This window comes from Spodoptera frugiperda, chromosome 25 (assembly GCF_023101765.2).
Source record: "Spodoptera frugiperda isolate SF20-4 chromosome 25, AGI-APGP_CSIRO_Sfru_2.0, whole genome shotgun sequence".
NCBI classification, from domain to species: domain Eukaryota; kingdom Metazoa; phylum Arthropoda; class Insecta; order Lepidoptera; family Noctuidae; genus Spodoptera; species Spodoptera frugiperda.
The window spans coordinates 19,056,339-19,069,837 of record NC_064236.1 but is presented as its reverse complement, the minus strand read 5'-3'; the positions used below and the strand labels follow the sequence as shown (position 1 = coordinate 19,069,837).

Genomic DNA, 13,499 nt, shown 5'->3' with positions numbered 1-13,499 from the left:
CTTGACACTTGTCACATTGACCACAAATAAAACAGGTTCATAAAATAAAATAAAATAGGTTTCATTTGTGTAGTTTTATCACAAGCGCCAAGGCGGCTACACACAAAATTAAAGAAAATACTATAGTAATTTCTCTACAAATATATAAAGTTTTTTCTAAAAAAATTCTGTCTTCAAATATTTATTGAAGCGTGGCAGACTAATCATATTTGTTCGAGACATTTTTGAAATCTTGAAATTTTTCTTTCGAGACTTTTCAGAGGAATATTTTTTTATCTAATATTTTATTTCTATTTTATCGCAGGAAAATATTTGGAGTCAACACTTTAAGCGTAAAATATTTCTTTAAGATTTATTAGATACTAAATTATTTAAATAAAATACTTAGCTTTTTAAAAGTCATGATAGAAATGTTTGATATCAAAGTTTGTCCTAAAAGACCAATAAATTAGTTGACTAATTTATTATTTTGTAACTAGATTAAAGTAGCATAATATGTATTCCAGATCATAATCTATCGTTATTCCAAATTTCATCCCGATCCCTTCAATAGTTCTTGCGTGAAAAAGTAAAAAACATCCATAGGTAGGTACTCACAAACTTTTAAATTTATAATATTAGCAGCATGTTAGCTCTTTGTTTTCCGAAGTAAAATACTAATTAGATCAAATTAATTAATTTCACAAAAAATACCCATCTTATTCTCTGTTACACCCACTTAAAATGAAACAGCAACTCACAATTTAACGTTCTCTATATTCGGTAAATCACTCGACATACATTAATTCATATAATTATAATTCGACAATAAAGTTTAACACAGTAACATCTTAACTCCTCGACGTCTCAACAACAACAACCACCGTAGGCATCGCACCGGTAAGCCCGGCTCACCGTCCTCTCCCCACCACGTCACGTGACTAGAGAGGTCGGCGTGCGACTCCATGGTGTCGATAGCCGAGTAGACATACTAGTACACATTATTTTAGTTTAATAAACGTGTGAATAGATCAAATTACTATTCTTATTTTTATTAAAATTATAGAAATATCTTAAAAATCATGACATTCGGCCATCAGACATCGTGCCGACTCCTGGCGCACGTCTTACTAACAATTTTATTACAGTTCTTATACAAGTGCATCTTTTGCTGTCATTTTAGGATAATAGACTGTTTTATAATAAACCTATATTACACTTAGCATTACATCTAATGAACTCTTAAATCTACTTACTGTAATACAATAATATTGTAATAAACAAACGAATTGTAAAATTACGATTCGTAGCTTGCTTTTATTTTTACATTCAAACATAAAATCATGACATTCGCAAAATAAATCGCATAGTAAATGTTAATTAAGTATAATATGAGACACACACAGTGAAAACCTAATCTATAGATACTCTACAGTAAATAATACATATTTGTTATGTTATTACGGAAATAGGTATAATAAAATACAAGGTATTGGTACCAAAAATAATATGTAGTTGGTAGACAGTTTAAATTGATTTAGACCCTGTATACATTCAGCCGCTGTTATAGTCATAACTATGCTCACTGGAGCTGCTATTGTCTGAATCATGAACCTCGACAGCTTTTACATGTATCCAGGGCCTTATCCTATCTGCCGCTATCACAGTCTTATAGGGCTTGCCCGTTCTTTTGAAGCCTGGGACATCGGCTATCCTATATCTATCGTTCCCTATAACCTCTACAATTTTATATGGACCTATGAACTTTGACAGAAGCTTTGTGCTCTTTCCATCATTAGCAAAATTGTTTCGCGAGATCTTTACTAAGGTACCTACTTCATACTTAGCAGCAGGGAGTCTATTTTTATCATATCTTAGTTTCATCTTTTCTTGCTCTCTCTGTATATTAGAACTAATGTCTTGTCTAAGGTCTTGTAAATTAGGGGTCATGCATTGATTTTCGATATTGAGTTTATTTTCTAATTTGTCCCGCATTTTGAGCCCAAACAAAGCTTCTGTCGCCGTTTTTTGTGTTGAGGCATTCACGGTGTTGTTAATGCCCCATTGAATCTTCCCAAGACACTTGTCCCAGTCACGCTCATGACCAAAAGAATTTTGTGCCGCTAGTGCATTAAGAATAGTCTGGTTGAACCTTTCGGCTTGACCGTTGGCTCTGGGACAAGCGACCGCATTCAATACATGTTTAATTCCATGTCCCTCACAAAAGGTTTTAAAGGCTGTCGACGTGAAAGAAGTACCGCGATCAGAAATTATCCTAGCTGGAATACCGAAATCATAAAATATTTTTTCGAGAATTTTGGTTGTGGTTTTTGTTTTAAGGTCCTTTACTGACCTCACAAACACGTATTTCGTGAAGGCATCGACTACGGTCAAAATGTGAGTGTTGCCATCTTTGCTGCGAACGAACGGCCCGAGATGATCCATGTGGACCGTATGAAAAGGTATATTAACTTTTTCAATTGGGTATAAATGTCCAGACTTTTGTTTGGCCGCAGTATCTTTATTATATGCACACTCTAAGCAAGCGGCTACATATTTGTTTACATATTTTCTTAGTTTTGGGAACCAGTAAATACTTTTTATTCTTTCTAAAGTTTTAGAATAACCGTGATGTCCTATATCGTCATGATTAGCGCGACATACTTGCCACCTAGCACTTCGTGGCACAACTAACCGTAATTGGTCGTCAATTTTCCTATAAACAATGTGGTTTTTAACAACGTAATTTTTGCGAATATCTTGGCATTCTAGGTCATCTTCCGGTTTTAGAATTTGCAAAATACGCGAGATATCGGGGTCTGCTTTTTGTAAACTTAGGAACCAATTATCTTGCTCTATAGAATAGATATTGACGGATAAATGATCATCTGATTTCGCGGGTAGAGTAGTATTTCGGCTGAGGGCGTCCACATGCTGCATTTGTACCCCTGGCCGATACTCTATACTAAAATCAAATTCGCTTATTTGCAGCCACCACCTTGCTATTCGCGGAATTAAATCCCTCTTTGTTAAAGTCGTCCTAAGTGCAGCACAATCGGTAAAAATCTTAAAAGTTATGCCCAAAAGATAAACCCTAAACTTTTTTAAAGAACACACAACGGCCAGTGTCTCTAGCTCGTAGGAGTGCAGATGTCTTTCCTCTGGTGTTGTTTGGCGACTAAAATACGCCACTGGTTTTAAAACTCGCGAATCTTTCTGCCATTGCATCAATATGCCTCCTACGCCCAGAGAGCTGGCGTCCGTATGCAATTCGGTCTCTAATTTTGGATCGTAAAGAGCCAGAACGGGACGGCTAACGAGACGTTCCTTCAGAAGGGAAAATGCTTGGTTCTCGATTTCAGACCACTGCCATTTTGTCTCCTTCTTTAATAAGGAAGTCAACGGTCGATTTCCCCATAATCCTTAATAAATTTTCGAAAATAACCAGTTAAGCCGAGAAATTGTCGAACTTCGTGAATATTGCCAGGAGTGGGAAATCCCTTAACCGCTGATACTTTAGCCTCACCGGGTTGTATACCTTGTGGGGTAATCTCATATCCCAGGTAGCTGACTGTGGTATCGAAGAAACGGCACTTGGAGAGCTTTAAAGTTAATCCGTTTTCTCTACAAAGTTTAAGCACTTCTTCTAGTCGCCGAAACATCTCATTCACATCCTTTGATGGTATCAGCACGTCATCCAAATAGGCCAAGGCATATTCGAATCGCCTGTTTCCGAGAATTTTGTTGATCATTCTCTGGAAGACGGCTGGAGCGTTAGCGAGTCCAAAGGGCATTCTCAAAAACTCGTAATGCCCATCAGGCGTGACAAATGCAGTGAGATGTCGGCTACCAGGAGCCATCGGGATTTGATAATACCCAGATGCAAGATCGAGGGTTGTAAAGTAAGCATTACCGCTAAGATTAGATATTTGATCTTCAATGAGGGGAAGAGGAAACCGGTCCTTGATTGTTTTATTATTTAAAGCCCTAAAATCAACGCATAGTCTTTGCTCACCGGTTTTCTTTTTGACCATTAAAATTGGACTAGCATAATCAGATGTTGACTCTCGAATGATTTTGTTTTGTAATAGTTCATCAACTGTTTCTCTGACTTTTTCGCGTTCGGAATGAGATAGGCGGTAGGGTCGGTAGACAATCGGTTTGTTATCAATGAGATCGATCTTCATCTCTACGTCAACCGCACATCCTATCTCTCCCAAATTGGTAGCAAAGCAATCTCGGTATTTCTGAAGCAACGAATAAAGTGCATCTGTTTGACTTATGTCAAGCCCTGGTCCAACTTTAATATCAGTTTTATCGAGGGGTTCTAACGTAGTGATATCCTCTACGATCCTATTGATTCGGAAAGTGTCTTGTTCAACAAAGGGAATTGCTCTGGCTATCAAAGTGTTACTTACAAAAGTTATAGTACTGTCAGACAAATTGCATACAATAACTTCACCCTTGCCACAAGAAATATGGTAAGCGCCCTGAAACAAACGGTATTCCTTCCGAGGTTCTGCCGCACTATAGCCCTCAATAAAAATATCCCCGGTAAAATCATGATCAACGTGTACAGGGACAGCACCGGTTTTCGAAACATCAGTGGTATTGGTAACGTAAAGTTTTAGTGTATTCTCGTGACTATCAAAAGGATTTTTATTAGGACTTAGGTAGAATGTCAGGCTGTTACTATCTTTTAAAACTGTAACGAATGACTGTTCTGTGAAATTTTGTCCAATAATTGTAGACGTTTGCATATGCACGTCATCAACCACTAATACTTCGATGGTCGATTCGATATCATCTACCTTCACGGAAGCGAATGCTTTATACAAAGGTACTACAGAAGACTGACCAAATCCTCTTACAATTGGAATATTGTCATAGTTTTCCGATAGTTTCAACTGTTTCGCGTCTGTTTTACGCAATAGAGTACATTCGCTCCCAAAATCAATATACGCCTCGAGAGAGTGACCATTGATTGTGATGGTTTTAAAGAACTTACTATTAGCGTCACTGGTCGTATTGATTTTGAGAGTGTTTTTTTCAGAATTTTCGTCGGTATTGTTTGGATTAGGATTGGTGGATGTTAAAGGGACTAATTTGCATTTGTCATTGTTGTGCCCTACCCGATTACAACACTTGCATTTTATAATCGGTTTAGTACATTTAAAATAGGGATGGCCTTTAGTGCGGCAATTGTAACAAATTATAGAACTCGCATTTGAATTTTTAGTGTCCGTATTGGAATTTCCAAAGTTATTAGGCTTTTGAAATACGCGTTCACGTGGTTTATTATGGTTAATCATAGCCGGTTGTGATTTTTGAGAGGAAAGATAATTTAGTAAATCTTCGGGTTCCACACAATTAAGAGCTTGTGCCCCATTCCTAACGGATCGATCGCTAATGCCGTACACAATGCAGTCGACAGCCTTTTTACCAGTAATATCGCATCTATTTAACAAACCCAACTTATCATAAAAATATTCACGCAGGGGCTCGTCATTACGTGCCGTACGACTTAACATTTCTTCTAAAAGACGTCCGAAATTTTCCTCATTGGGAAATGACTTGCGTAATTTCAGCTGCCACTCGTCCCAAGTGTATTTGACTGTCTGCAAGGACTCAAACCATTTCTTTGCCAGTCCAACTAACTTTTGTAAAGAGTAGTGCATTGTTTGTCTATCCTCCCAACCGTATATAGAAGCGCACTCATTTACCTTTCGCAGCCAGCAATCGATAGTTTGAGTCCTATTAGACGGGTCGAATTCCGGAATAACATTATTAAAATTATTATTACTACCAAAAGAGTTCTTACTTGATTCTCCCTTCCATTTCGTCAGTAATTTCAGCACGTTCCTAGAGGTTAGTCTGCTTGATTTCTTACGCACTTTTCGCGGCGTCGGCTCATCACTGGATGAAGACTTGGAAGACGAACTCCTTCGCCTCCTTTGCCTTTTTGCCTTCTTCGGCCGCCGTCGTCGCTTTGGAGGCGTATCAGGCGGCGTGTGTCCATCATGATCAGACGACATCGCCTATAAATTCTGAAACGTTTTAACTTCATCTGAGACATAAACTGTTCATCATTTAGGTAACCATATACATAGAAATAAACTGGTAGTCGTAATAAAAGTATCTTATATTTACTGAAACAAAACAACATTCAATCGAAATAAAAAGTAGAACTCATAAAAATAAAATCATGCTTGGTATATCTCGTAACGATAGTATATCAGTTTTCTACCAGGGTATAAATTACTTGGTCTATCACTTTTCACACTTCCAGGCTTAATAAAGATTGAGAGAATTCAGTAAGCATACATAACTCACTACTAATAGGCAAGAATGCGCCTACATGTGACTAGTGGGTAGCATACCTGCCACCAGCAAGATCGTACGTATGTGTGCACCGGTGAATAGATCATAGTTCACCCCATAACATAATCCGATGAACATACATAGTCCACCTCCTAACATGATCCGATGAACGTGCATAGTCCACCTCCTAACATGATCCGATGAACGTACATAGTCCACCCCTAACATGATCCGATGAACGTACATAGTCCACCCCCTAACATGATCCGATGAACGTACATAGTCCACCCCTAACATGATCCGATGAACATACATAGTCCACCTCCCAACATGATCCGATGAACATACATAGTCCACCTCCTAACATAATCCGATGAACATACATAGTCCACCCTAATGACATTTAAAATTAACGTTTACTCTCCCAAGAACTCCTTCCAATCTAAAAATATCTCTGCCAAACAGTTAAGACAGTTGGCAGATGTAGCTCCCATACAATTAAATTATAAAATGTATGTAGGTACTAATACTCCCGAACTCAAACCGAAGTACCACACAGTTCGAGCGCATATCACCACTATTAAACAGCATAGTAACAACATACAAGTCATTTGGATAATGCATTATATCATCTGATGCTCAAAATGACCATGACCTATTTCGCACTATTTCGTACGTAGTATTGTTCTTTAGTTATGACTGTAATTAGGGTAGTCGAAAGCATAACACGTCAACATAGGGTAGTCGAAAACAATTTTATGATCTTTTCCGCAAAAACCACTACCCGACTTCTCGCATTTTCACGATTGGCGGAGAAATAATAAAACGAAGCTGTATACCGGAAAATTATAATTCTCTAGTAGACAAAAATCTAATCTTGAATATCTAATCGAGCTATGAGGATCAGCCACTAAATCTAATTTAAATTAATTTTTATTTTTTTATGATACCTACTATACGGAAAAAAAACAAACCTACTAAATATCAGACAACTTTACTCATATCACACCTATTTTCTAGTGAAAATTACCATAAATTATGTACGGTCGAACATCCAACATACACACTTTCAACTAACGACTTGTTCAGAGAATAGATTCTCATAACCAAAAATGTTGTAGGTTATATCGAGATTATTTGTCCGTTGGCAGTATTAAATATGAATAGTTATAAATTAACGATATATTATGTAACAAACAAATTTTCTCGATACTTAAATGTTGAAATATTTGTTCAAACATACCTTTTAATCTGGTCTATCCCACTTCTGAAATAAAATGAAACAGCAACTCACAATTTAACGTTCTCTATATTCGGTAAATCACTCGACATACATTAATTCATATAATTATAATTCGACAATAAAGTTTAACACAGTAACATCTTAACTCCTCGACGTCTCAACAACAACAACCACCGTAGGCATCGCACCGGTAAGCCCGGCTCACCGTCCTCTCCCCACCACGTCACGTGACTAGAGAGGTCGGCGTGCGACTCCATGGTGTCGATAGCCGAGTAGACATACTAGTACACATTATTTTAGTTTAATAAACGTGTGAATAGATCAAATTACTATTCTTATTTTTATTAAAATTATAGAAATATCTTAAAAATCATGACACACTGATTTCTAAAAACTTAGTTATTCAGGTAAACCCAAAAGCTGTTGCACGTTATTTTAGTGAAAATACATAAATTTCGGTTTGCAAAATCGACCCATAGGTGACAAACCCAGCATACTAAACGAAGCAAGCTTTCCAACACTAACAAAACAACACTTACTTCCTGACAATAAGGTCTAATTTACAATGTAAGTGATTGCAAATGAACCTGTTTTTCCCAAAAAGTAGTTATGGCTACGTTTCCGTAAAACAGCTGTCAAGCAGATATGATGGTACGAGTGATATAATGAGATCAAGGGGCCGCAACGCTATGATGTGGGCTGGTGAAGGTAATTTCTTCTGATATGTTCGGGTGCGGCCTGAGACACGAGAGCGACGAGTAGAGCCATGTAAAGTAAATAACCACAAACGGCTCTCTCAGGTTATGCATAATCTGTAATTTTTTATGTTTTTTTATTTATATCTTAGGTCTACCAACAATGTTGTACATCAAAGCATGCAATAACAGTAATTAATCTATAAGGTACAATGCAAACATTACTTATCTAAAGGTAAACACCGCATACCAAAAAGCACTAATCAGCACTAATTAGATTTAAGTATTGCTTGGATTTAAGTATGGTAAGCATAATTTGGATTGCATTGTGCCAAATTGTTTTATAATTAATGTAATAAAATTATGTAATGAACGCCTCTCGGAATCAAACGTAACAGTTTGGCGAGTTCAGATTTATAGCTACACTAAGGCAAACTTTTATAAGATAAATAAATACAAAGCGAGACCATGGCCATGGGATATTAGGTGGCAAACGAGCAGACGGGTCACCTGATAATAAGCGATCACCGCCGCCCATGGATACCCATTTGTCTGAAATTCTTCTCAAACGAAATAAGTGAGACCTTAAGATGAGTACAATAAAAACATAAATGACGTCACGCTCTTTAATTTATTCCCCATAGATATATGTATGTAGGTTTCCACCTCCAAACACCTCATGATATTTAATTTCTCGGGTTCGGCAGTAGTAGCAGCAGGTAAGAAAATTGTATCTATAAATCCGCGACCGCTTATGATTCCGCTTCAGCTTAACAATAACATTAAAGCCGAACACATACCCGTCGATCTTTATTCCTCACAAAAATCGCAGTACCTTGAACATGGTTCCGTAACACTATATTACGTAAATACGTACAATTGCCATATTAAACAGGGAGTCACGTATACCAGGTGACTATTTCTACATTGCAAATGCGCATTATAGTGAAATTAGATGAAAATACGATTCTGTTCGTACTCGTACCAACGTCGGCCTGTCACAATGTATTATGTATGGATGTCTGTGTGTGTGTGGGTGATCGTAAATCCTAGTACTTATACAAATTATTTTTATTGTGCAAGTGTTTAGCGTTGGAGTGTTGTACGATTCTGTTCCTTCTTTATTTTTTTTTATTTACCAGCCAGTGGATGCAGGTGTCGGCTTGTCGTTCTACGTGGAGGACTAAGGGGGAGGCATTTGGTCAACTGTGGACGTCTTCCGGCTGATAATGATGGTGATACTTGTTTGATACATAATATTATACACACATATTTCTAAATATTTTGTTATAAAAAAAAACATTAAAAAATATAAAATGCATTAGCCCACCAGTAACGTGAGAAATCCAAGCTACCGGCGGTCAGGGCTCAAGCGAGAGGAATTTCCGGACAATATGCGCCGTGTCCAGAAGTAATGTTTTCTGCATCAGGGCCAAATATTAAACTATTTTTAATTTTTATGTTTGACTCAGCATATAGTTCACACTCAGAACTATGGAGCATACTCCACCAACCCAATATAGCCTGTGTAATGACTATACTCTATGACCCACATTCAAAGGGACTTGACATTTCATGACACACAATAGTCAGGATTTTACCATAGCATCTTTGTAAATATGCACGAACACGGTGATTATTACAATTCGTATTTTCAACACACTTGCGTCATCATCCCTGAGAAGGATGTACTGGAGGTGGACATTGTAGGGACCGGCTGTGTGGCCCGCCTCCAGCGCTGGTGGCACGACCTGTTCCTCCTTTCTTACACTTCAGGAAAATGTAGAGGATTCTATGCCAGCTCCCACGCTATCAGAGTGGAAAGATTCAGACAGTACCGCAAATACAGGAATCGTATCCATCCAATGAGCAAGTTCAGGTACCTAGATTCTTGTTTTTTACTAAAAATTCAAACAAAAAATAACTTTATTCCAAGTTCCAACTGAGAAATTAGAATAAAAGATAATATGCGAATATTAGAATGTATGTACTTATTCAGAAACCCACTTATTTCAGCCCTATATACCAAAAACAAGAAGTAGAATAAAGAATAACCAACGGCCATTGTTAAATTTCAGAAGCTTCTGGGACTTTCTGATGTTGCAAGTGTTTATCGTGAACAAGCTACTGTTCAGATTCCTGTCCTCGTTTATATTCGACAGCATGTCGATATACTCCTATTACCTGGGAGCTTTTCTAGATGGAATTATCATAATAGACATATTCGTAAGCCTGAGGACTGGGTACATTAACCACGAAGCTAAGCGCGTCGTCTTAGACACATACGACTCATTCCTTCACTTCTGCACCCACAAGATGTTCTTGCACTTCGCATCAGCCATACCCCTGCATTGGTTCATGTTTCTCAAATACGGAACTAATATCAGATGTGGCTTATGTAAAGCTAACAAGTTCATGTGTGCTCTGAAGATCATTAGTGTATTCAGTCTCTACCGGGTGTACGAAACATCAGCTTTCTGGACAGAAAAACTTCATACTGCGAGCAAAATTCAATATAAATACCTCTTCAAGTTCATGAGGATCGGAGTGATTGGTATGATGACCATGTGCCAGTATTATGATATAAGTGATGTCGCCGTTCTCCTCGTAGCTTTCTACACGGGCAATGTAGAGGAGACCTCGTTTTTGGGGATCAGAACCAGCTTCAAGTATGGTATCGTTACGAATAAACTGTCTACTAACTACTTCTACGTTTGCTATGAGATTAATAGGATTTTCAAGTCGTTGCAGTTATTTAGTGTCGGCATCAGAGAGAAAGTATACTATTTGGATAAAATAATTGCATTGCTGGCTTACGCTCTCGCATTGTTATTTTATTATTGGAGTTTCAAGGAATGTTACTCCTTGTTTAATACTCTAGTTCACCCGAAAGACTTACACATGAAAATACGGTCTGGCGCCCTGACGATGATGTCAAATGGCCAAATATCTAATGAACTAAGTTCCAGATTAGGTCAGTACTTTAAGTATGGACCGACAAGACCGTACATAATTGAAAAGACAAACAAGCTGTATTTGAAAATGCCAAATATTCTGAAGAATGAGATTAAGTTAAACTCCTACATGAAGTATATGATGAAGATTCCTTATTTCAGTCAAGTGCCACTGCCTCTGTTAGAGGAGATAGTATTGCTATTGAAGAAAGAAATATATATGAGTAACGCCATCGTAACACAAGTGAGTTTTATTGTTGTAGTTGAGTATAATCTTCGAAAAGTTTGAATTTTTGGTGTTTGACCCTCTCTCTTCTTATAGAAGTTAAACAACACTTGATACTTTACACTGTCCACAGAATGTACATTCCGAATCAGCTTCTTGTGTTGAGTAATTTTTGCTTTGCGTTGTCTAATTATTTTAACTTGGCAAGTTAAATTGTGGATGTTAGCGTGGAAATGCTAAAATGAAAATGAAATGATGAGTTAGAGCTTCTTCTTATATTCAGGCGTGGATCCCAGCCGAGGGGATGATGATTGTGGAAAGTGGGGAGCTGGCGGTGTACTCCCTCGAGGAGAAAGAAGAGGGGCATCTCATCGATGGAGACTACTTCGCAGCACTGTCGCTGGTCACCATCAACGAACGCTGCATGTCTTTCGTGGTCTCTATCAGTGCCTGCTCAGTAAGTTTGAAGCATACCTTCTATAGTTTATTTTCCACTGCCTCGTCGGCCAAGTGGTTGCAAGCGCGACTACCGGGCAAGGGATCTCGGCTTCGATTGCTAGGCTGGCTTTATTCGGTTTTTCGAAAATTTCTCAGTAGTAGCAGGTAGTCTGGAAATGTGCCCGGTATATGGCAATAGGCATGGCAATAGGCTCACCACCTATTACATGGGGCTTACAACGTAAATTGTGAAAAGTGGGTGTACATTGTACAGTGGCATTACGTGCCATAATGCACCTCTGCCTACCCCTCCGGGGATAAAAAGGCGTGACGATAAAGAAAAAGTTTATTTTCCATTCAGCATCGTCACGCCCCTTTCGGGGATAAAAATCCCAGTAGGCAGAAGTGCACATTAATTAAGCCACGTAATGCCTTATACTTGATGAATAATATGGGTCAGTTATGTATAATGCCCGTATGAGGCAGTAACGTACATCGTTGCCGTCTGCTACATTTAAACGTAATACATAACATTTCAATATTCTAGATACTGATTCTTGAGAAAATAGCTTTTCGGCAGCTGATGAGGAAGCATGTGAAGTATTTTCAGCATATAAAAACTCAGATTGTGGACCAGTATGTAACAATAACAGAAAACTTCAACAGAAGCGATCGATATGAGAGGTCAGCCCTGGGGCAGCAGCCTCTAGTCGAATATGAACTTCCCTACTCAGGATCAGGATAGGCTGCACTGTTGTATCTGGTCTATTTATTTTTAAGACTACGTTTGGTACAAAGGTTCGTACGTTCGTCAATGTACCTCTCTATGTTTTGAAAGTAAGAAAGAACATGTTGTTTAAGTTAATTTAAAAATGTATTTTATGATTAGTTTTAAGTTTACTAACATTAATATTTACTGTCGTACACAGTCATTTAATGGTTACTTAACCCATTCCTTAGAAATTGATTTCGAAACAATATCGATACTAAGGAATAGTTTGAGTAATCATCATGTCTCTTGAGTACGGTAGTTAGAAAGCTACTGAAGAAAACTAAGTTGCAATTAGTTTGCAAAGCTGTGTTGGTTTGTTTTTCGTAAATAAAAATATACATACATTATTAGCGTAGCATTATTTTCCTTTTATAACACCCTTTTTGCAATAGGTACCACAAAGGTTTTTATGGCAAAGGGCGGCAACGCAAACAGATCATCAATCACCAGAAGAGTCATAAATGCGTTTTGCGCTTTTAAAAACCAGCAACGTAATGGGGCAAACGTATTTATGTTCACAAGATGTCGCTTTTTTTAAGGGGGAAAATCATCCAATGACTTCTCTCGCCAGGAAGACGCGACAGAGAGTATCAGGCTTACTGACTAAAAACCACCCCGTTCCTACTCCTGCTTTTCGAGCCGGAGCCCCGGTAAACTCGCTAGGTAGTCCGCAGCTCCGGATTAGGCATCAGCCCTACTGGGCCCCATCTGTGGTGGTCTGATAGGTCTTTGAGGCCCCGCTTGCACTGGTCTGGTTCTGGTCGCTACCCTTGCTCTTATAGCCCTTGGAGACAATAACCTCACTCATATAGAATGAAACCGTGGTATCATTTCGTTGGACCGGCCCATTCTTGCCGAAGTAAGGTTCTTT

At 38.2% G+C, this 13,499-nt stretch overlaps 1 protein-coding gene across 1 annotated transcript; it reads left to right on the top strand.

Annotated features, from left to right (window-relative positions):
* Window positions 1–9,814: 9,814 nt before the first annotated feature.
* On the top strand, window positions 9,815–12,975 carry LOC118265373 (potassium/sodium hyperpolarization-activated cyclic nucleotide-gated channel 4-like). Its single transcript, XM_035578212.1, has 4 exons — window positions 9,815–10,117; window positions 10,317–11,436; window positions 11,702–11,875; window positions 12,404–12,975. The coding sequence occupies exons 1-4, from the start codon at window positions 9,858–9,860 to the stop codon at window positions 12,599–12,601; spliced, it is 1,752 nt and encodes a 583-aa protein (XP_035434105.1). The 5' UTR covers window positions 9,815–9,857; the 3' UTR covers window positions 12,602–12,975.
* The last annotated feature ends 524 nt before the right edge of the window (window positions 12,976–13,499 follow it).